General features: G+C 40.7%; 4 protein-coding genes across 8 annotated transcripts in view; 2 read left to right on the forward strand and 2 right to left on the reverse strand.

Annotated features, from left to right (window-relative positions):
- LOC117207677 (protein bric-a-brac 1-like) overlaps nucleotides 1-690 on the reverse strand; it is a 217726-nt gene extending 217036 nt beyond the window's left edge. Inside the window, exon 1 of the mRNA XM_033448083.1 lies at nucleotides 540-690. The gene's annotated coding sequence lies outside the window, so the exon portion shown is untranslated. The remainder of the gene's footprint in view (nucleotides 1-539) is intronic.
- Nucleotides 691-1284: 594 nt separating this feature from the next.
- On the forward strand, nucleotides 1285-7736 carry LOC117207716 (MAGUK p55 subfamily member 7). 4 transcript variants are annotated; one of them, XM_033448160.1, is made up of 11 exons: nucleotides 1285-1864; nucleotides 2431-2717; nucleotides 2787-2918; nucleotides 3569-3595; nucleotides 4349-4516; nucleotides 4665-4736; nucleotides 4888-5012; nucleotides 5085-5209; nucleotides 5696-5998; nucleotides 6143-6486; nucleotides 6571-7736. In XM_033448160.1, exons 1-11 carry the CDS (start codon nucleotides 1822-1824, stop codon nucleotides 6745-6747), a joined length of 1803 nt encoding a protein of 600 aa, XP_033304051.1. In that variant the 5' UTR covers nucleotides 1285-1821; the 3' UTR covers nucleotides 6748-7736. The 4 variants fall into 4 exon arrangements, with proteins under 4 accessions (XP_033304051.1, XP_033304052.1, XP_033304053.1 ...); XM_033448162.1 differs by having other exon boundaries at nucleotides 1287-1864; nucleotides 5822-5998; XM_033448161.1 differs by lacking the exon at nucleotides 3569-3595.
- A 1047-nt stretch (nucleotides 7737-8783) lies between these two features.
- Nucleotides 8784-18051, forward strand: LOC117207715. Of its 2 annotated transcripts, XM_033448158.1 has the most exons (11): nucleotides 8784-9208; nucleotides 10749-10998; nucleotides 12344-12632; nucleotides 12865-13290; nucleotides 13822-14012; nucleotides 15633-15762; nucleotides 16404-16544; nucleotides 16633-16817; nucleotides 16902-17125; nucleotides 17212-17339; nucleotides 17437-18051. In XM_033448158.1, exons 2-10 carry the CDS (start codon nucleotides 10840-10842, stop codon nucleotides 17333-17335), a joined length of 1869 nt encoding a protein of 622 aa, XP_033304049.1. In that variant the 5' UTR covers nucleotides 8784-9208; nucleotides 10749-10839; the 3' UTR covers nucleotides 17336-17339; nucleotides 17437-18051. The 2 variants fall into 2 exon arrangements, with proteins under 2 accessions (XP_033304049.1, XP_033304048.1); XM_033448157.1 differs by having other exon boundaries at nucleotides 8787-9208; nucleotides 17212-18051.
- Nucleotides 18052-18059: 8 nt separating this feature from the next.
- LOC117207717 (dnaJ homolog subfamily C member 22) lies at nucleotides 18060-20538 on the reverse strand. Its single transcript, XM_033448164.1, has 6 exons — nucleotides 20410-20538; nucleotides 20028-20339; nucleotides 19706-19853; nucleotides 19034-19398; nucleotides 18851-18958; nucleotides 18060-18795 (listed from the first exon to the last, which is right to left on the reverse strand). Exons 2-6 carry the CDS (start codon nucleotides 20331-20333, stop codon nucleotides 18589-18591), a joined length of 1134 nt encoding a protein of 377 aa, XP_033304055.1. The 5' UTR covers nucleotides 20334-20339; nucleotides 20410-20538; the 3' UTR covers nucleotides 18060-18588.
- Nucleotides 20539-21693: the final 1155 nt, after the last annotated feature.

Below are 21693 nucleotides of genomic sequence, written 5' to 3' on the forward strand. Positions count from 1 at the left end.
ATATTTTAAATTGACTCGAAACTGGTTGCAGTTGGCGGTTTCAATGAACGTTACCGAAAATTGTTAAAACTTGGTTTTATTCTACCCAAAAATATTTACAAATTCTCGAATACGTCTTCGTTTATAATACGCTCGTAAATCTACTACAGATTAGGATCGAAATGTACAAACGTATCGGCCAGAATTCAGAAATAATCATCTATCGCTAGGGAATCGAGAATAAATTGGTCATCGTCAAATTTGGAAAGATCGAGTTTATGCACAATTCGCGGTACGCAACCACTTGTGGATCGTAGCCACGAGAGATACATGTGTAAACGTCAGCGAACGCGGTTTCGTTGCACCCGCTGCAAACCGATAAACTTTCGACGTTAACGAATATCATCGTGCAACGATACTTGAAAACAAATACTGAATCGAACGATCTTAAATGGTTGTGAATTTTTATAGAAATTTCGACCGAAATCCGTGTGTCAACGCCATGTCAAATTTTTAACTAGTGTTACTTGCATAAAGTAAAAAGAAATCAACGATCTTACCAAAACTTTTCAAAGAGAGGATTACAGACTGTTTATAGTAATCTTCGATGAAAATTTCACAAGGGAAAAACGACACAAAATTCACAAAATATTCCGAAGCTAGCGGCGAGATGTTTCGTGTGGACAACTGCATGTATACACAGTTGACGGTGCTGCCGCCTTCGGTACGACGCCAACCACCAGAAACAAATTTACGACCGCGCTTTTTCGAATCGTCTTACGAATATTCCTATCGAAACTCGATACTCTAAAATTTTAAACGATCGTGTTATAATTATTGTTCCTCTTAATTGCGTACAACAGCTTTTATAATAGCTTGTTTTATAAAAACTTGTTACATTCGCCTTTTTCATTTATTTACTACATCAAGACGGCACCCGTTTTATGTAACTCTCTTGTGATAAAACGTTAAAAGTAGAAAATAACTCGTTGGCTAAGATAGAACGGTTAGGATATTTTCTACGTAGCCTCTTCCCTCTCCGCCTCCCTCACCCTATTTCGTTCTTTATGCTTTATCTTTTGTCTCTTTTCTGAACATTGTGACGAAGAAGCGAGGAGATCGAAAAGGAAAGGACTAATAAGGAAAGAATGGAAAAAATAATCGAGAAAAACCAATGAATGTGAGGAAAACGTAGAAGCAATATCTCGAAAAGCAAAGTATGTACTTGGAAAAACAGGGATGGTGAGATAGATACGAAGTACAATGCACAAATGGAAGGGCGAGGGAGAGGGAGAACCTCTAGGTTGGACGGTGGAAGAAACAGTGCTGCCTTTAAAGATGGCCACCCGACGCAACGCGCCGTGTCGCGTCTATGTCGAAAAATGATCGAAAACCCTTATCGAATCACGCATACTGACTAAATCGAATCGTACGGTGATCAGAAAGACGTTTGGTACGATCGTTCGGTGACTGTCGGGAAAGATGTTTGGTGTTGCAGAGTGTTTGGTTAATTGAAAACCGAAAGGTTGACAAGATGCGAGACGAACGGATCAGTCTAGCGGTGGTAGTCATCCTACCCCGTGTCGAGTGACAGTGGCTTACGTAACGATTATTCTCGCTATGATAACGATACTCCAGCCGCGAATGCGAAACAAGAAACTGTTTTACCGGGTTATTCGCGGCGCTGCGCACCAATCCGCTAGAAATACGCATCGCGGCTGACCTGATTACTTATTCTCTGTCGTTCTGATATCGTACCACGCGACTGTTCGAGTATATACACCCTGCTACCTTCTAATCCAGCACGCTGGAAAATAATATTGGATCGCGTTTTGATAAATTATGACAGCGGCGCTCGTCATGGAAAACACAAATTGGGATTCTGGTGAGTAGACTACTTTACGTGTGCTTTGCCACGATCTGCCTGTCCTTTCGTTTATAGTTTATATCGTTCTCTCTTTTCAGTCTTTAAGCATTGTCTTCTAGAATGTCATGAATTACAACAATCACAATAATATTTGCGATTTCGGGATGTACAACTTCACCGGCTTGATAAACGCGATATTTGGGAAAAATAGAATCGTACCGTTTTTGTACCGTTTGCACTACGTCTATTTTTACCTGGCAGCAACTTCTTCGACAAAATGTCCGAGTTGACTTGCTGCTGTGTTATTAAAACGGTAGATTATCGCATGAAGGCGTTTGCAGAAAATTCATTGATCGATCGGAGAATACACGTCTTGTAAATTCGATACTTCCAGAAAAATATCGAAATACATAGATATAGGTACTGGTTGAAAGATCGTGGCGCGATTTCACGAAAGGAACATCTAAACGTGACATTTTTTGCGCAGGCCCTCATATTTGAATTCTGCAAATCTCTCTATGTCACGTCAATAGAAACCTTGCCGGTATTCGTTGAACGATCGTTGTTTCTTTTTTCTTTTCCAGCGTTATCCAAGCTGCTGAATTCTCTACAGGAGAGCAAAAGTGAAATACCAAGTTGTACCGACGAGGAATTCGGATTCTTGAGCGAATTGTTGCAATCGAAGGAATTGAACGCTTTAGTGAATGTTCATAATAAAATTTTGAACAATGTCAAGGACGACAAATTTTTTCCTGTACTCTCCAATTCCATGGATATCGACATCGAAGTTCTCGATCTGTTATCAACAAAAACGCACATTTCCAAGGACTGCAAGGAACTTTTCCATTTGCTTCAAAAACCACACATACAGGTAGCGTACTCGCGGTAATTAAAAAAGCAATATAGTCAACCGAAAAGAAATCGAGATATTTTGTCATAGGGCTTGTTGTGCGCTCATGACGCGGTCGCCCAGAAAGACTATTATCCCCGATTACCGGAGATTCCTCTGGAAGTCGACGAAGACGAAGAGACGGTCAAGATCGTACAGTTGGTGAAATCGAACGAACCTCTGGTACGTCAGACAGGTCGCACGTGTTCCGTGTTTAATGTTTATATTAAAGTTTTTTGCTCAATTAACACGATAAGAAAAGAGGAAAGCTTGATAACGTAGTTCAAATTGATACTCATATCTAATGGAAAGAGGTTGTGTGTCTCTATATATAGACATACGTATAATTATACAATATATATGTATAATATTTTGTATATATTATACATATAACTATATTCCTCATTCTCAGTTTCCACATACCGGTATAGGGTGACACATCGTAATATTTTCCCACGAATATCTTTCGCGCTATTCGTTATTTCGGGTAGATGTGCAGTCTATCTCAAGACGATTTCCATCCTCGTAATACGTTTGACCTCCAAGAAGGATAGTTCTGTTTTCTCGAAAGTTACCTTGTATTTACGCGAAAGTACTATAATGGGTCACTGCCTGTGTATGCAGAAAACAAAGAATGAGTAAGAACATAACTGTTTTGAAGTAATTACAACAATTTGCATGGGACTTGATCTTGATTAATCCTTTGTATCGACTTAGATACCTCGTGTTCCTGTAACAAGTATCGTAGTATCGAATACGTATCGCTCGCGCGATATTCAATACAGTTTCTTAAGTAATCACGTGTTTCTTTCATCGTCAAACTTGCTTCGAAGTGTGGCGCCGGCGTTGAACCGATCGTGGTAAGTCGACTTCAAGCCGAAACATGTACAGGCCTGTAATGCGTTCCATGCGTATCTAGCGATACGCAAAACGATTTCGTAGTGTTTCGTTTAATCTTGTTTCTTTCGTTTCAACTTATCAGACATCTAGTCGCTAGAAAAATTTTTATTTTCTGACTCTGCGATTTCCCCTCTACACCGAAGTGAACAGAGCTCGTGTAAAACTAGGCTGTAAATAGAACGCTGTTCATTTCCTTACACATAATTTATTAATTTTGCTTATACCTTACTTTATACACCGTGCGTCCGTTTTAATCCTTGTTGATTTATGTTTTTTTGTTTGTTATTTTTGCTTGTGAATAAAACAATTTCTCTATCATAACAACTGTACCTTGTGTTATTGTCCCGCATGCCCTTGTGTTGAATGTGGAAAATCTCTCGAGATAAAATTCAACGATACGGCGCGTAGCATACCGTTGAAAGATTAATCTGTATTTTTGCATTTCCACGATCGTGAACGATCTTCCGCTGTCGATTTATCTCGAGATATTTAAAAGACGCAGAGCGTAGCCGTTGAATAACGCTTGAAACGCAGTCATGTACAAGGAACGTACAACGTTATAAGCGTCGACTGCTTCGATCGAATGTGTGTTTATGCCTTCGCGATGAATTCTCTTTGTTTTTATTTATTTTTTTTTAAGAAAAACGAAGGCACTACCTAACACGCTCACCTCGCAACCGCAATCAAAATATTAGTTTACACGTTGACAATAGGGGGCGACCATAAAAACATGCGAGGTCACCGGCAAGATCGTGATAGCGAGAATAATGCATGGCGGTGCGGCTGATAGATCCGGCCTCATTCACGTTGGCGACGAAGTTTGCGAGGTCAACGGCATCAGCGTCGAGGGAAAGACTCCGAATTGTGTTCTTAAAATATTGGTAGGTCGCAGCTTCTATTTTATTCCCGCGACGTGTACTACTTTGCCGATCGATCTGTACGCTGCAGATTCCTTATCGAGATTTATCGCTCTTACCATTTATATCGCACGTAAGATACATATATGTATAACGACATGTTCTCTTTTAGCAAAATTCAGAGGGTACGATTACTTTTAAGATAGTGCCTGCCGATAGTAAAGGGGGAATTCGTGAGAGCAAGGTACGTCCTAAAATGCTAGGTTATTCGATCGATAATCGATTCTGGTCAAATAGGAAGGAATTTCTGACCGGCGATTTCCACTTCTAATATCGTTTAATATAGTTGCTGACAATTTTATGTGCATTTAATATCGTTATTGCAATTTTAATAGGTACGAGTTAGAGCGCACTTTTCGTATAAAGCTGCCGAAGATCCGTACATACCTTGCAAGGAGGCTGGACTAGATTTTTCGAAGAACGACGTTCTCCACATCGTCAGTCAGGATGATGCTTATTGGTAGGACTGGAATTCTCATTTGACCATGCAATCCATACGTAGTACATTTAAATTATTTTTTATTGAAATTAGGTGGCAAGCTAGACGAGAGGGTGACCGAAATATGAGAGCTGGCTTGATCCCCAGCAGAGCCTTACAAGAAACACGAATTATACTCGAGAGGCAACAAAAAGAGAAGACCGACGACGACAATATAAGTAAGTGATAGCGTTTGCAACAGAGTATAGATAAAATACAACGCTTTAAAATACGATACTGTCCTTGTTTCCAAAACGCGATCGGATCACGTCATCGATTGTCGATTGTGATCCATGTAAACGCAGTGCAATTGGTGAAAGCGTTTCGGAAATTCTGACGTACGCTGAGCTACGATCGCCATCGTAATTTCATTTCATAATCTCTGTCATCTTATTTGCAATCTTTGATCTCATCGTCGCGTCTGAAAGTTACATCTTATTTTGTTACATCGTAATTAAGACACACGCCATCTGTTAGCAACACGTGTTTAGTAACCACGTACGATGTAAGATGGCGAAACAACTCGAGACGAGGATAGATTGCAATCCATCGTAGTAGAGCGTTAAATAAGATTCGTCGCCTCTAACACGGAAACAATCCATGATGAATTGATCTCGGCTGCTCTTCTTAACGAATGTTGGCCTGACGACCTAACCGTCGGTTAGGCTTGTGTTCTGTTCCAGTGCCTTTGCCCGCATTGTGCCCCCGTCCCAGTACCTCTTTACACGCCTCGTCAACAAAGTGCAACTTGCAGGGAGTAAAAACTAAAAAAATCATGTATGACGCTGCAGAGAACGACGATTTCGACCGGGAAGAAATACTGACCTATGAAGAGGTCGCAAAGCTCTATCCGAGACCGGGCCACTACCGACCGGTGGTTCTGATCGGGCCACCGGGTGTAGGCAGGAACGAGCTGAAGAGACGGCTTATAGCTACCGATCCCGATAAGTACAAGACACCTGTTCCTTGTAAGTTTCCATTCAGCTTCTCCATTATATCCACGCGTTTCTTGCTTTCCTCGTTTTAAAAGTAACTTTACTCAGCAAACAATCAAGTAGCGTTACTTACTTTAATCGTTCGTTCTTTGATGAAATTCTCGTGACTGGCTTCAGATACCTCGAGACCACGGAAACCAGGTGAAATCAACGGTGTAGAGTATCATTTTGTTACTCGAAAAAAGATGGAAGAGTATATCGAGTTTGGCAAGCTTATAGAATACGGCGAGTATAAAGGCAACTTGTACGGTACCAGTTCCGAGAGCGTTAGCTCGTTGATAAACGCCGGATACGTGTGTCTATTGAATTCTCATTATCAAGCCCTGAAGATGCTTCGAACTCCGCAGACAAAACCATATGTGATATATATAAAGCCGCCAAAGTTCGAGATATTGAAAGAAACGAGGAACGATGTTAGAGCAAGATCGACTTTCGACGAAAGCAACTCTCGGGGCTTCACGGTAAACTAAAAAATCTTATTGGCAATCGTGTGCATCCTACGTTTTCACCGAATCAACATAGGATTATCGTTCTATCGTTTGCAGGACGAGGAATTTCACGAAATCTTGTACAACGCTGCGAGAATCGAATTCCTTTACAATCATCTGTTCGACGAAGTGATCGTAAATGCCGACCTCTCAATGGCGTTCGAGCAACTGGTGAACGCTGTTCATCGAGTCGAGTCGGAACCGCTTTGGGTACCTGCTTCGTGGGTTCAATAAATTTCGCTTCAATCGATGGTTCACGGAGAAACAGAAGAAATCCTTGGGAACGTTGCACGTTCGATACCACGACGTTCGGCGGATGTTTTTCTCCAAATTTTCCAAGCTGTACTTTTTTAGCGAAGCGCGTCCCCTTCTTCCTCCTCTTCTATAGCATTTCGAATTGACGCGTATTCTCCATGAGACTAATATCGATGCCTTTTTGCCCTTAGATATTTATATACGTGTTTGATACGCGTCGATAGTTGTGAAACTCGGCTCGTCTTGTTTATTACATTGTTTTCTCTCTCCTTTTTCGATCCGGGAATATTACTTGTTCTTCGAATTATACGTACGTATAGATATATGTAGATACACCGCAACCGGTACGTAGCACGTAACTGGAAAGGAGAAAGTCGTTCATATTTTTGCAGCGATCTCGTTTTTAAGCGTTCGAATTAATCATTTTTCCACCTTGTTTTCTAACGTATCATCGGGCACGATGCGCGATCCTAGAATTTTTACTGCCACGAATCGAAAGCATCTCGCGGCGAAGGAGGAAGCATTGCTACGGGGAAATTTAAAAGAAGGCTATTGAAGAGAGAAATGGGTGAAACAGTGTTAAAGTTATTATGTAATTTTGGGATCAACGATTATAAATGGTAAACCTCACTGTGACGAGTCGAAAAATTCCTTCGAAATTTGGTAAATCGAAACTTTGAAATGTTAAGCAATTGTTGCCACCACTCGTGACCTTTGATCCCAGTTGTTGTTGATTATTGCCAAATAAGTATCGTATACCTAGAACACGATGAGAATCACCTTAAAGTTTTATTGTATTTTCCACCTGATCAGCATTGCCACGATATTGCTATTTTTTTCATGATTAAAGGGCTGCCAGAGCATGAGCAAGATTTATGCACGCTATACTCTACTGGCGTTGCATCAAATAGTTCATCCTCGATGTAAACTCTATATGTTATCGAAATACAGCATTACACTTTCAAGTACGTAGTATTGTCTTTTCCCCATTTTTCACCATTTCCAAGATCATTTTGCGCGTATCTTTCGGTCGATGATGTAACGATGACGTAATATATGTATATTAGCTTGCCTGTTTTATGCGACAGACAAAAATCAGAGTACCTTTGTGAAAGATGGCTTTGTCTTTAAAATAAAGAGTTAAGGCATCTGTCCGCTTTGGAATAACGAAAACAAGAACTCTAGTATCGACATTAAAATCCAGGAAAAATCTACGAAATGACGAATTAGGACGTAAACTACGCCGAATAAATTGCATGCGGATAATTCCTTTCTTTTCATCGATAAGACGCGGCGTCACGAATATGCAGTCACAAACGCTCTCCTTTTTGCGCATCGTACTATATAAGTTTCTTTTAAAATGCTGTTTGTTCCTTGGCCATCAGCATCGCCGGTCAATAGCATAATCCTCTCATGAATATTTATATGCAAACTTTTGCGTTTTCGCGCATCGATCTCTGTCGATTCCTGTTTTTCAGCGCGTCTCAATGTATTGGATTGGCGACTAAGTGATTGCGGATTTTGTTATTACCGCCTAATGACCTGTCTATAATCCAAAAAAATATTAAGACGAGATGTTTTTATCTCGACATTTTAGGACCACGTATTGCTAGTTAAGCGATTATTTTACATTCGTAGGAAGATATTTGAAAGTGAACGCGCGCGCGCGCGCGCCTCAACCGGAAAACATCGGTTCGCGACAGACCATTTTGGAATTATATCCGTGTAGTACGTAAGGTTTACCGCGAGTCGCCAAACTTCTTATATAGGATATCGTAAATACTATTTTTGGCAGTCTTGGTTTTCTAATTGAACTTGAATCATCTGAAGTTGCGAACACGTGTGTGCGTCCCATCGGATGGCCGCGCGTTACCGTACGTACGAAAATAGATCGAACGAGGAGCTAGGAAACTTTCAACGGACTTTTTTTCGTTTCATCTTGAAAATTTTGCAGCCAGTAACGCTCGGAGGTGGCGACTAATTAATGAGAGACAGGGAAATATTTGGCAAAAATTATTTCACAATTGGTCCATTATATTTCGTTGATTATTCATCGAGGAGTAACACCTGGCCTAAATCCGCGGCTGCGCGGATCAGGCAACGTGCGATACGACTGCCGTGATACTTTCAGGGTGAGGGTGTGAATTAAACTTTGGCCCAGTATCCAATTAACCCTTATGCGAACAGATTAGTTTGAAAAGTTGCTCGATGGGATTAACGGCGCCGCGGATTATCGTTCTTCTTGTACTTTCCATACGCGATCGACCACTACAAACGCGATACTACTCCACGTTCGCCGAACTTTTTCCAAGAAGATGTGCAAATATTTTCCACGGAGTTTAATAGCGAAGACAAGGTATACGGCGAGGGGCTTGAATTTCAAACAGCGTGAAGATCTCCGTTGCTTATACCGTAAATCGATAAGCACGGATGAACACAGGTAGGTGAATATTATTTGAAACGGTTCTTAAAATGGCACAGAGAACCAGTGAATTCGCTGTTACACGAGCGACGTTAGATAACGCAAGATATAGCGCAGCTGAATATATTCTTCTCTTACCATCGATAGATACGATAAAAAATTGGAGTATACGAGAATTCGGGAAATCGAAGTTTACAGATTTATACAGGATTTACCGATCGTACGTTAGAGTTCTCCTGGTTTTTGTAAACAGATACTGAAATTATTCGCCGCGAAATAGCTCGTCTATTTGCTGCACTTCGTCGTGGACCAAAGATCGGTTAACAAATCACAGTTGCGATATCAAGCAAGAAATTTATCGAATGTCGGCAGTTTGATGTCGACCTGGTTTAAAATTAAACCGAAGCCGGTCAGTAGAATATGGAAAAGAATGTTGTTGCGTAGAAAGGAAAACCGATGCATGTAAGCGATACGTTAAGACTCGCACAGGAGAGTTGACAAAGGTTCGTCAGCGAGGTCATTATCGTCTTCGAAATGTGTCAATGACACAATGTCGCGCGTGAATTATCAACGAAACATGATCATAATTTTTGATTATGTCGCGTGCATGCTGTCGACGTTGACAACCTTCGTCGGTTTACCGAGTTCTCCTATGAATTTTCATTAATCGAGCGTTGCACATATTTAGAAAGTTCGATCCTCAACACAGCTGTTTATGAAAACCACTTAGCTGTTTCTAAAATATCTGATAGGTAGGTCGTAGTCGGACGGAGTGTTTCGTTTCACGAATCTTCTGAAATCCTTCGATGAGATGGGCTCGTGTCGCTCTAACATTTATGTGTTATATTTCCGTCGGCGAGATTAAATTACCGAAACTGGCAAGCAACGATCGTTACTCGCCGGTGTATTTTGTTCTAATTAGTATGCATTTTCTTATCGTTGTTAGGCATTCACCTGAATCGTGGTATAAAAGAATCGGCTGAATTATTAACATGCAGGCCAGATACGGGCCGTAAATATTCCCTCGATACCATTCCATTTTTCCGATACTTTGTACGTAAAAAAGCCTTGTAATCTGGTACTTGTGCTAAAATAACTTGGCCGCCATATGCGCTCTTTCAAACGGCAGATAGGGCAATAATTTTGTAAAATCGATAAACAGTTCGGAGCCGAGCGATTTTTCGACCATCGGATAATCGATAGATTCTCGTGCATAAGAGAATTCAAAATATTGGCTTAACGCCAGAGGCGACGACGATAAGCCTGTCGGGTAAATGTAACGCCGCCAAAATAAGCACGCGGTCTCCTAGCAAAAGAACCAGTGTACACGACGGCGAAAAGTTCGCTCAACGAGAGTGTCGCCGCTTGCCCCTCCGATACAAAACAGCATCTTCGATCGACAGGTTTAAACTTACGAATGCCGCTTTCGAAAACGTAAAAAACGAAACTAACGTGTCGACGAATAGTTGAAGTTTCCATACCAGTTCTTCTCGAAAATTGTTTGCCCGTAGCTTTTAAAATGTTCACCTCGTAAATAATATACACGTAAATATAACAGCTTTCAATACGGAGCATCGTAGCGAGATGTTACGTGGAATCAAAGACCATCGATCGACTTGACGTACCTTCATCGATAACCTGCTTTTACGATGCAGCCTATAACGACGATGACAAAGAACGAAGGAAACAGATCGCCAACGAACAACGCGACTTACTCCGCAAGAGTCTGCCTATCCAGTGGAATGAATTGCATGGTCGGAGACACTATGTTTCATCGTATATCCAATATAGGACGGAACGTCAATCAGGTGAGCGGTTTCTCTTTGTCCTTGCTTCCTTTTTTATGTTTCGCCTTGTTCCACGCAACGAAACTCGAGTGCCACCTAGCATAGGTTTCTGGTGTTTCGGTCTATTCGCACGTCTTCGAAAATCAACCGACTGTAATCAGCGATCGACTGATTTACGAGTCGTTTATAAACGATTCCTCTTTTTTTACGCCCGAATCTCGCCAGACGATTTACGCGAGTTTCGTTCCGAGAGTCATCGTTTCGTTTATACCTTTACACGTTGGAAGTGAACACGAGCGCGACTAAATGCGAAAATATGAAATGCAAACACGTTCGTCCGAGAGATCACAGCCGGTTAATCGAAGAGAGAAAAAAAGGAGAAGGCGTAATGATGGCCAGAGGCGACAGGTTGACGACATGTGCGCGAACGAACAAAAGTACTACACGCGTATTGCTCTCGCACAGCTCCTTCGATAGTGCGCGTACACGCGTCGACGAGCCACAGACCGACCGACGTAACGACTTAACCGACATATAAATAGCGTTTAGTTGAAACGGACGCGGTAGAACTCGCGTGCACGTCTTACGGGGCGATCCGGAAGGCACGATTCGTTTTTCAAGGAACTTCTCCTACTCCGAGTACTGACACTCGCTGTGCCGTGATCCGCGACACCGTCAGTGATTTCCGAGAGTTTCCGCGGGAACGATCGATTTTCAACACGCCAACTCATTCTCGCCCTCCTTTCTTCCAATGTCGGCTTAAACAGAAACAAAAGTTCTCCATTTTCTCGTAAGTCTTTCAACCTTTCTTATTCTCTCGTTTCCATTCAAACCATTCTCGCTCGTTAGATTTCTCTTTCGGGAAACCACGCTTTTAATTCTCACCGTCTCGTTAACGAATTTTTTTTTCGCGAGTATCGTTACAACGTTTACGTACGTTCGTACGTGTATTCGCTCGGCGAACGATATTCGTAGTATTCGATGAACTACGAACGCTAAGCTGGTAATATTATACCCAAACAAATATCGCCACAATCGCGTCAATGTTACACGAACGTATACGTGTGTATCGACATTGTCGTTGCACATGTCTACGTGCTGGGCACTCGGCTCGTCTCCTCTTCATTTTCTTGTGGTTTTTATTTACCTGTTAGGACGTGCAGCTAGTTAAGATGAGTTTCAATTTCTTTCCTCGATATATCGCACGTACACTGAATGTTGCATGCTGCGAGCAACGTTCGCGCGGGGTACAAAGACTCGTTTAATGCGCGAATGATCGAAATAGGACGTTGGCCGTATATCGGAAGATCACTGGTAGGCAAACGACGTGCAGACCGCGCGGTTAAAGTTCGATTGTTTGCTAAAGGGCAATACCTGTCCTGTGAACAACTACAGCATCGTCGCATCTAGAGGAGAGCTCGCTCGAAATAACTATGCGGTGAGAGAGACATCGTCGGCGCAGTGCATCGTTGTCAAAAGGAACAAGACGGCCGTGAATGCGGGTAGCGAAACTCGCCCCAAACTTCGGGACGACTTGCTCAAAGAACAGTCCTCGGGCACACAGTTGTCCAAGGATTTCGCAGGACCCACGGACTTTGGCAAGTCTCAGCGACCTATTCGCAAATCCTTTTCCGTCCCGGACTATCTCAGAGAAGGTACTTGCGTATCTAATCCATCGGATTTTCTATGTTCTATTATCAATCGGATATTCAGATATCTTAATCCGAGTGTTTAAAAAAGTGTTTAGAAACGCGTGTTTCAAACGATCGACGATGCGCGTATAGTTTCGTTTATTCGAACGTTCCGCTTGATCGAATCGATAATTGTCTATCGTCATCGAACGCGTACAAAGTGGAGGAAATATTTACGAAATTCCTGTCTTTGCAGGTTTTCCAGCGACGCGGCAAGTTGATCGCAGAGGAACCGAGGAGAGCATTTTCAAAAGATCTTCCACTTTCCTGTCGAATCTCGCCCATTCTGCGAATAAATTTAGAGAGAGAAAGCTAAGCGGAAACTATCCCGAAGAGCGCACACTTTGTCCAAATAATCATTGCACCGAGAAAAGCTGTTCGGCCAAGCATCCAACTCTAAGGGGATACTTTTCGATTTTAAGTAGAGTCGCCAACGATCTCGATCCTTTCGAACATTCGTCGGGAGTTCAAACGTTGCCGGTGGAACGGAGGAAGAAAGGCGGCGCGCGCGTCAAGAAATCGGTGTCCTTCAGTTCGGATACGAGTTTCGAAGAGAAACGCGAACCTTACAAACGAGCCGCCATACACGAGGCTAAGGTCTATCACAAGGGTGTTCTGCAAGGTACGCGTCTATCTCTTCCTTCTCTTCGTCTTATTCGTTTTATTTCCCTCGAATTTGTTTGCATCCGACCGGTACGGACTTTCCGATTTTCCAATCTTTGGCAGATACGTTCAAAGTTCGAAGCTCGTTCGTCGTAACTATCGCTGTTTTCTTTGGGAATTCGTCAAAAAGAACGCGCACACACGCGCGATACACCGAATAAACGAAAGGAGGAAACAGAAATGCAGACAATACGACGCGATGAAAAATACACCGGATATACGCAGAATCATCGATTTGTTATCGGAACTCTACCTACTATGTAAATGATTATGTTAACAACTAACTCTCTGTTTAGCACTGATTTCATGAAAATGTTACCGATATTTTCCACTATAGTTTATTACAAATACGTCTGTCGTGGCTGTAAACTATCGAGGCAACGCTTACCCGACAGCCTATTTATTATCTTTTCTATTTTCACATCTTGCGAAACGAGCCGTTTGTACAAGTTTTTCTTACCAGATGTAAAACATTCGACTCGTTTCGCAGATCGTAGCGTGGCCGAGGTGAATATCGTCAGAAAAGTGCCGTCCTCGTGGGAAGTAACGTCCGAGGGCGCATCGGCCCTTCTCAGGGCAGCCAGAGATGCCGACGACGCAGCCCTCGATGAAATCGCTGCCCATGTGCGAAAATTTGGATTCGGAGACATGGACGTCAATATGACTGATAGCAGCGGCAGGGTAAGTTATTAACAGTTACTCGTCTGTAATAAAAAAAACAAAAAAGATTCGTCGTATTTGGCTCGTTAACAATTTACAAGAAAAAGTGAAATTTAGTGAAAAAGATTTCAAGTATTTGTAAAGCTTCAGCATTTCTACGTCTATTTCCAATCGGGTTTGATCTCGCTATTTCGCTAGAAATATTACGAAACAGATGATATTCGTGTAATTAAGTAAACATTTTTTTACCTAGTTACATGCTTCAGCTTTTATCAACGTATCTCGTTGAATTTTGGTTATCGGTAATAACAATGTATTTGCAGAGGCACGATAAAAGTTTTGGCACTTCGTTATCTCGTATATGTTCTTTTCCAAATGGCAAAGACGGGATCATTGATTGAAGGTCGCGGAAAAAAGAGCTTCCTCATTAGATATGTGAGACGTGACGCGTTAGAAAGAAGTGACGCTCGTTGCTCTTAAGCATACGTACATATATGTAAATCGTGCGATTTTTTACGATCTCAAGACGTTTAAGTACAATTTAATATACTCAAGTTATGCAGTGCGTTAGATCATAAAGAAAATTCAATTTTTCATTCAGTGGGAATTATTTGTAGCGAATAGACAGCAAATGAGACATCTACACGATGTAAAACGATACTAAGCTTACGGAACAATAGATTTTTGTCGTAAAGATAGTTTCGAAAAGCAACAGCTTACTTCGGAGGCAACTAAGAACTGTAGATGACTTGTGGAGGATTGAGGTTAGGTTAGAATAACGACAACTTGCTGTTGCAGCCCGTCGAATATATTTAAATTAAAATTAAATTAAAAACGATCGTTGTATCGAGTTGTGATTTCCAATGGCGTGAATCGCGGATTGCTGCTTTTTGTATTTCGTTAGCAAATAATCAAATCGGCCAGTGTTTAACATCGATCTCGATCGCTGTATTTTTAAACTTAGATTTTCATATCGATACGTATCAAGTTTCTAGTTACCAAATGTTCAACGTTGACGCGCTATTGCTAGCAAAACGAAGCTTCATATACCACTAAATCGCTACTGTTTTATAAGGAAATATTTTCTGAACGCGCGTGCGGTAAACAGATCGCACTGTTTTCGCCAGCTCGAGGAGCATCGTACGTTCTTTATACGAAAACACGTGCGAGTGCTGCTCCGCACAGTGTTTGCCATGGTGACGCACACGAAGTAATAGGTAACGCGTCAACGTCAGTAACCATTTAATAAATTGACTGTTACCGTACAGTCCTTTGTGCGCCTCTCCGAGGCAAAGAATACCGCGAGTAGGACAGTCGCCGGGCAAATCTCATTTTCTTCCGGAAAGAAGAACAGTTTTGCAATCCTTTTTCCAACGTGAATAACGTGGATAAGCGCGTTGCGGAAAACGGAAGCCAATATCGGTGAACGTGCGCGATCAGCGAAAAAAGGGAAAGAATGATAAGTGATAGAACGAGACGTCCGGCGCGGCGAGGATGTTCCACGTCTGCGGTTGAAAAGTAAAATACGCGCGTTTGTGATCGTTCGCGCGAGAAAGAATTTTATGTAAACGACCACTTCGACAAGTTCAACTTATTCTTCGAATAAATCGATCAGTTTCGATTATTTCTTTACGATGCCAGACTGCCATCAGCTACATGGCGGGAAACGGTGCCGCGACCATGTTGGAGCTAGCTCTGTCGTACGAAAGGGTGGACCCGAATACTCCGGACAACGAGGGTAACACGCCTCTACATTTTGCCGCGCAGGCCGGTAAGTAATTTCGTTATACTTTAAAAAACGAGGCAAGGTGGTCGCGATTGCTCGTCGCGGTTTTTTATCGAGATCCACACGATGACATTGGCTCGTACGGGAAAATTCAAATTAATCGGCTCTCGTTCAGCGATTTCCTCCACGAACGAGGATATTCGAAGAAGATAAAATAAAATCTGTTACGCTGAAATCTTTCAAGGACAGCGTCCTGTCTGTGCTCGTACTGTACGTAATCGGAAAAATGCAGCCACGTGGTGGGCATAAATCTTGTAAATTCACAACACTTCTCCCATCGTTAGAAAATCTCCACTACTATATACATATATATATATATATATATATATATATATATATATATATCTACATGTAATACAAGTATACATACATAAACGGACGTCAAATTTTATGCTCGTGATGCCGTAAGCCGTAAGGGTTCTACCGCGTCATCGATACCAGAAATAACCCAGTGTTGGAGTACTTGAAACGCGCGTGGTTTACAGTGACGTACGCCGACGGACGTTTCAAGCCAAAACATGGTCGAACGATACGTTACTCGAAATACGCCAACTCTTGCAACGTCGCGAAGGACGCGAGCTTGTTTCGTATTCGACTTAATGACCGTCTCGTTTTGTTTGATCTAGGGCAAACGGAATGTTTGAACATACTGCTGCAGAGGTGTCCGGACATCGAAGTGGACGCGAGAAACGCATCGGGCTTTACTCCGTTGATGAAGGCAGCACTTCAAGGAAGAACCAAATGCGCCAAAATTCTCCTATTCGCCGGTAAACAGAGTCATCTTTCTTCCTTTTTTTTTTTTTCAAAAGGTGACGAGTTAAGAAAAGAGCATACGGATCGACGCTTGGCTTTCAGGTGCGAATCCGACATTGAGAGACCAAGGGAGAGGATTGAGAGCGGAACAGTGGGCCAGATTTTGTGGAAGGTACGTGTGCGCTGAAGTAATCGAGAGGTTCGCGAGACATCGGCTCCTGGAGAGGTCAACTTCTTGTCGGTGGGGTAGTGAACCCGAACTGGCAGCGAAAGTACTCCAAGGAAAGGTAAAGATACTTCTAACGAAGACGTCTCTTACGATCGAGTAGGAACACCATGGAGGATAGCGAAAAATGTTGGTTAATGCGCAGGTGATGCCCATTCCGACCGCACCCCTGTCGCCACCATCTTCGGGATTCAAGTCGAAGATAAGAAAAGTTTTCCGCACGACATCCGGCCCAGACCGAAGTTTTTCATTGGTCTCTCAATTAACTAGCGCCGCTCTTTGTGCAAGTAGTCCAGCTCTACCAAAATCCAGCCAAGTTCCACCCGTGGTTAAAAGTCTTCTTCGACCTTTAAGCGTTCCACAGTTAAGGTGATGGCTCTGGTTCTTTGCAAATTTCACGTTGCATACATTGCAAATGACAGACGCATTTATTTCTCGTATTCCGACTGTTTCAGGGTGACTCTAGTTTCGCCGCAAGATATTCTTGAACAATCAAAGGACAAGTATGGGCCCAATTTTACAGAAAAGATCGAGAATATAGTTGGAAAGCCTTCGCGATCGAAGAATAAAAACAAATAGATGTGTAAATCTCGTTTGCCAATCATTTTGCGGATAAACGTGCGGATAAAGATCGCAGGCGTCTTCCCTCCTCGAAAAAAATACATTTTATCGTATTTTAGATCGTCGTACATCAATAGGATCTTCGATCTTTTTCCACTCATCCACTGGCTACAGTTCCTATCGATCAACGCTCATTCTAATTCTAATACTATCTATACTGTTAAAATCCTACATGACATTCTCGTTTCTATTAGACCAAAATACAAAGTGCAACTTTTTCACCTTGTAAACTTGTTTATAGAAACCGTATTGCGGAAAAGGGATTGCTACCTTTTGTAGATTATACGTATACATATATATCTTTCTTCTTACGTTACTTTGAACTTATTTTTGGCTTACGATCTGGGTAAACGTTACCAGAGTTTGGAAACATGTGCGGATAGACAAATTTTTTTTAACTGACTGTCACGAACATCAAAAGATCAACAAGAATTATGTACACTCATTCGTCGAATCGATGGGATAATTTTTAAATAATCTTAAATATTCTTCTATAGAGAGAGAGAGAGAGAGAGAGAAAGAGAGAGAGAGAGAGAAGGAGAGCGATGGAAAGATTCACTTTACGGTTTTTGGATTTATAAGATATAAACGTATCGTAAAGCACAAAGTGACATTTTTTTAATTACGCGATGATCGCCGAAAAGATTTATAAATAAATATATTGAATAAAAAGATTCGTATTATTTGTACGATATTTTTTCACTATTAAGAGCGAAAACAATCTTTCTTATTAAGGCAAATCAATACAGTACAATAGGTACTTACGTAAGTACATATATGTATGTATACAGTATTCGTATTACAAAGATAGAACACATCGTGCAAAATTTTACCTATACATGTACACGTTATGTGTTTCGTATTTGAACGCGTAGTGCCAAATTTTCCGAATCAGCAATGCCTTGGACAAAAGAGCACGCTGCTATAATAAGAGATAACATGGTAAAAGGAACGCTATACAACGCAGGTTTGTATGATCAATAAATACGGTTTGTCTCGTCGTACCTCGTCTTATTGTTAGTGGAATATTGTAAAAAATGTATCTTTTAGAATAAACATTTACGAGGCGCGCAACATCTTCTTAATACGACAAACCTTCGTTTATAGCTAATCTACGAAGTATCAAAATGATTGTCGCAATAATTTCAGTTGATTTACAACGAATCTTCTCGATCTTGAAGTCAAAGTGTACGGTAACGTTAATAAACGAGTCATTCGGATTTTCTATTTCGACGTTGTCTGCGATTCTTAGCCTTTGAAAGAATTTCATACGCTTGCTGTATTTCCATAAACTTCTCCTGAGCTTGTCTCCTTTCCTTCTCAGTGCCCTTTATCTTGTCGGGATGATTGTCCCTCGAGAGAGCTCTCCAACGAGACGTTACCTCTGTTTGCGTAGCCGTTTGGGAAAGGCCTAAAATCTACAAAATTTGCATTCAGATGTAGTAGTTACATATAACGAGCTTCGAGGCGTACCTTGTAGGCGTTTATTTCTCCCCGAGGATCTGTGAGATCTATCAGTTGTGCCCATGTTGCCCAAAAGCCTTGATGTACCGCCTGATTCCAGGTTGCTTCAAGACTGGCCTGGAAAATTTCAAATTTTGCAAAACATCCAGTGGCTTGCTTCGATTAAGCACGTTCTACGTGATTTTAATTAACCTTAAGATCCAGCCATATAGGAGACGTTAAGAAGTGTTGGATAGCTTCCGATAGTTTAATCTCTTCACCCTCGCTGTCGGTGACAACGGCATTAAAGTATAAGAACGATCCTAGTAAAGACACGTAAATTGCGACAGCTATAGTGAGATAAAAAATCCTTTGAACGAAGTGTCTTTTCTTTCTTGGCTTTAACCTCCATTGCTTGCTGAACGTATCGAAGCCTAAACTAGCAGCAACGACCATCAAAAATATCCACATGCTGTCGTCTCCGATATAGGATAGCGTTGGATATAATAAATATGCAGAACAAAGAGCAATCCATATGGAACCCTGCTCCCTGCCTATATTCCCAACTATCCAGACACCTGGTTACATACAATTTAAATACGATTTTAAATACAATTAAAGTAACAGAGAAAAGTTGGTTTGATTAGAGAATCGTTAACTACCAATATAATATAAAATACTCTGTTCGTAAAATTATTTCGTTAGATAATAGTGCATCGGTTTAAACATGTTTCCAATGCGATACTCGCATTCGTAAAAAGCCTTATCGACTAATTATGCAAAGAAAACAAGGCGAAAAATGTGTGGTGAATGATAAGTCGAACGAAATTTAAATACACCGCAATACTTTTATCGTTGACGTTCTAAAATATTTCAACCGTTTACCTAAAGCAATGACCAATGGTGTCAGAATTAGTAAATGCCTAAAATTTATTCCAAACACTTCGTCCTCTGGAATCGCATTGCGAAATATTTCCGCCCAAAAATATGCAACCGCATTTTCGGTAGCGAATCGCACTGTCGAGAATGGCGGCTGAAATCAAATGACACGTTGCGTTAATATTATGCTTATACAATCGAAAATTTCTTATGCCTCGACTGTTAACAAAAGTATGCATTCTTTTTTGTCCCTACGATTAACCGTACTTCTGAATGCTTATTCAAAGAATCCCTAAAATCGATCGTCGATAGTTTTTAATGTACCTACCCTGCGATTGTTTCGAACTTTCTGCTTAAAATCATTCAGAAAGTTAGGATGATCATTTGCATCTTGGACATACGAGGGAATCCGATAGATATCTCGAAGCCATCCGAGACCAAGATATCCTCCCAAAGTGCTAAAATATATGAAAGCCTGTGCGTCTCGTTCTAGGTATATGTGATGCGCACCAACTAAACCTCCAAACATCCACAGCACGTACGTCCAAAATACCGACTTCTCTTTTTTCTTTAACTTTTTATTTTTTTCCTCTAAGTGTCCACCATTCTTCAGATCCATTTTTATTCCTTGCATTATAATCTAATTATGCATCGAGTTACACATTATACACGGTTTAACGATTAATACACACCGGTATTAAATAAAATACCTGAGAGTTAGATGCACATTGACGAGCCGGGTAACACTACACTACCGGCTTTGAGTTTCACGATTGCACTAACAGCTACGTGTGTATTATTTGCAACGTATCCTGGTATCATCGGCTATCACGTACTTCCTCATTATTCTCGCAACATGAATAACAAGTATAGTTAAAACAATAGCGGTTTTTTACACGTTTACTGTGTCTGTCGATAATTAGTTCAACTTAATTGTTTCTTTTGTAAAAATAAAACAATTGGCTGAAGTGTATTTGTCGATATCGTTTCGAAAAATACCACAGGTGGCTTTACTACACTGATGCGTACCATTTGTAGTTCAACGCTCTGTCAGATATAACGGTACTTTAACAGGACCGTAGCAATGAAAGCAAACCCAAACCTCAAATGGATACAATGCGAATTAGCAATCGTAACAGATGATCGATTGAAACCGATTAGAAATAGAGTGATTACGAATTCAGATACCTACCAATTTGTAATTAATGATTTATTTTCAGAATGATGCAGCTTTGTCGTCTTGTATAAAGTAAATAATAGAAAAACAAATATATAACATATAAATAAAATGTATTTATTAAATTAGATAAGATTCTTAATTATTGCACTTATGTAAAAGGCTCGATTTGATTAAACGAAAGCTTAATGTATCTCCTTTGTTAATATGTCTTTTTTGTATTTCTCGTAGGTGTCGGGAATATATGTACAATATGTATTTTAATTCATATCAAGAATTCATGATACCAAATGTCTACGGTAAATATTAACAAGGATCGCAAAATAGAATGTAACATATAATTGTACGATCAACTTTTGATACAGTAAGCTGAAGAGAGAGAATTCCTTTTATTATGTTATCGAACCTTTTATTTATCGACGGATAGAAACAACTTCTTTTACTTAAAAATGAAACAATCAATCCGAGATATTACTTTCGATACTAATTCTGCTTGTTAAGTGAAATTATGCAAATTAAACGAAGATATTTTTTTATACATGTTCAGTATATTAAGCATACCCCTATATAATTTATTCTTTTCTGATTATTTACATGTAAAATACTCATTACGTACATTCGTAAAATTCCTTTTGTATATGGGTATAACTTAAATAAAACATTTGAAGAAACGGAGTGTGTAATTCACGAGCATTCATGTTCACAAATAAATTCCATCTTTGAATAAACAAACGTGACCATGACATTGAAATAAAAATCCCTAAGAGAAGTGAGAAGTGAGAGTAAAAATCCCTATGTCAGTAATAAATTCCCTATA

This window comes from Bombus bifarius, unplaced genomic scaffold, assembly GCF_011952205.1.
Source record: "Bombus bifarius isolate JDL3187 unplaced genomic scaffold, Bbif_JDL3187 scf7180000008045, whole genome shotgun sequence".
Lineage (NCBI taxonomy): Eukaryota > Metazoa > Arthropoda > Insecta > Hymenoptera > Apidae > Bombus > Bombus bifarius.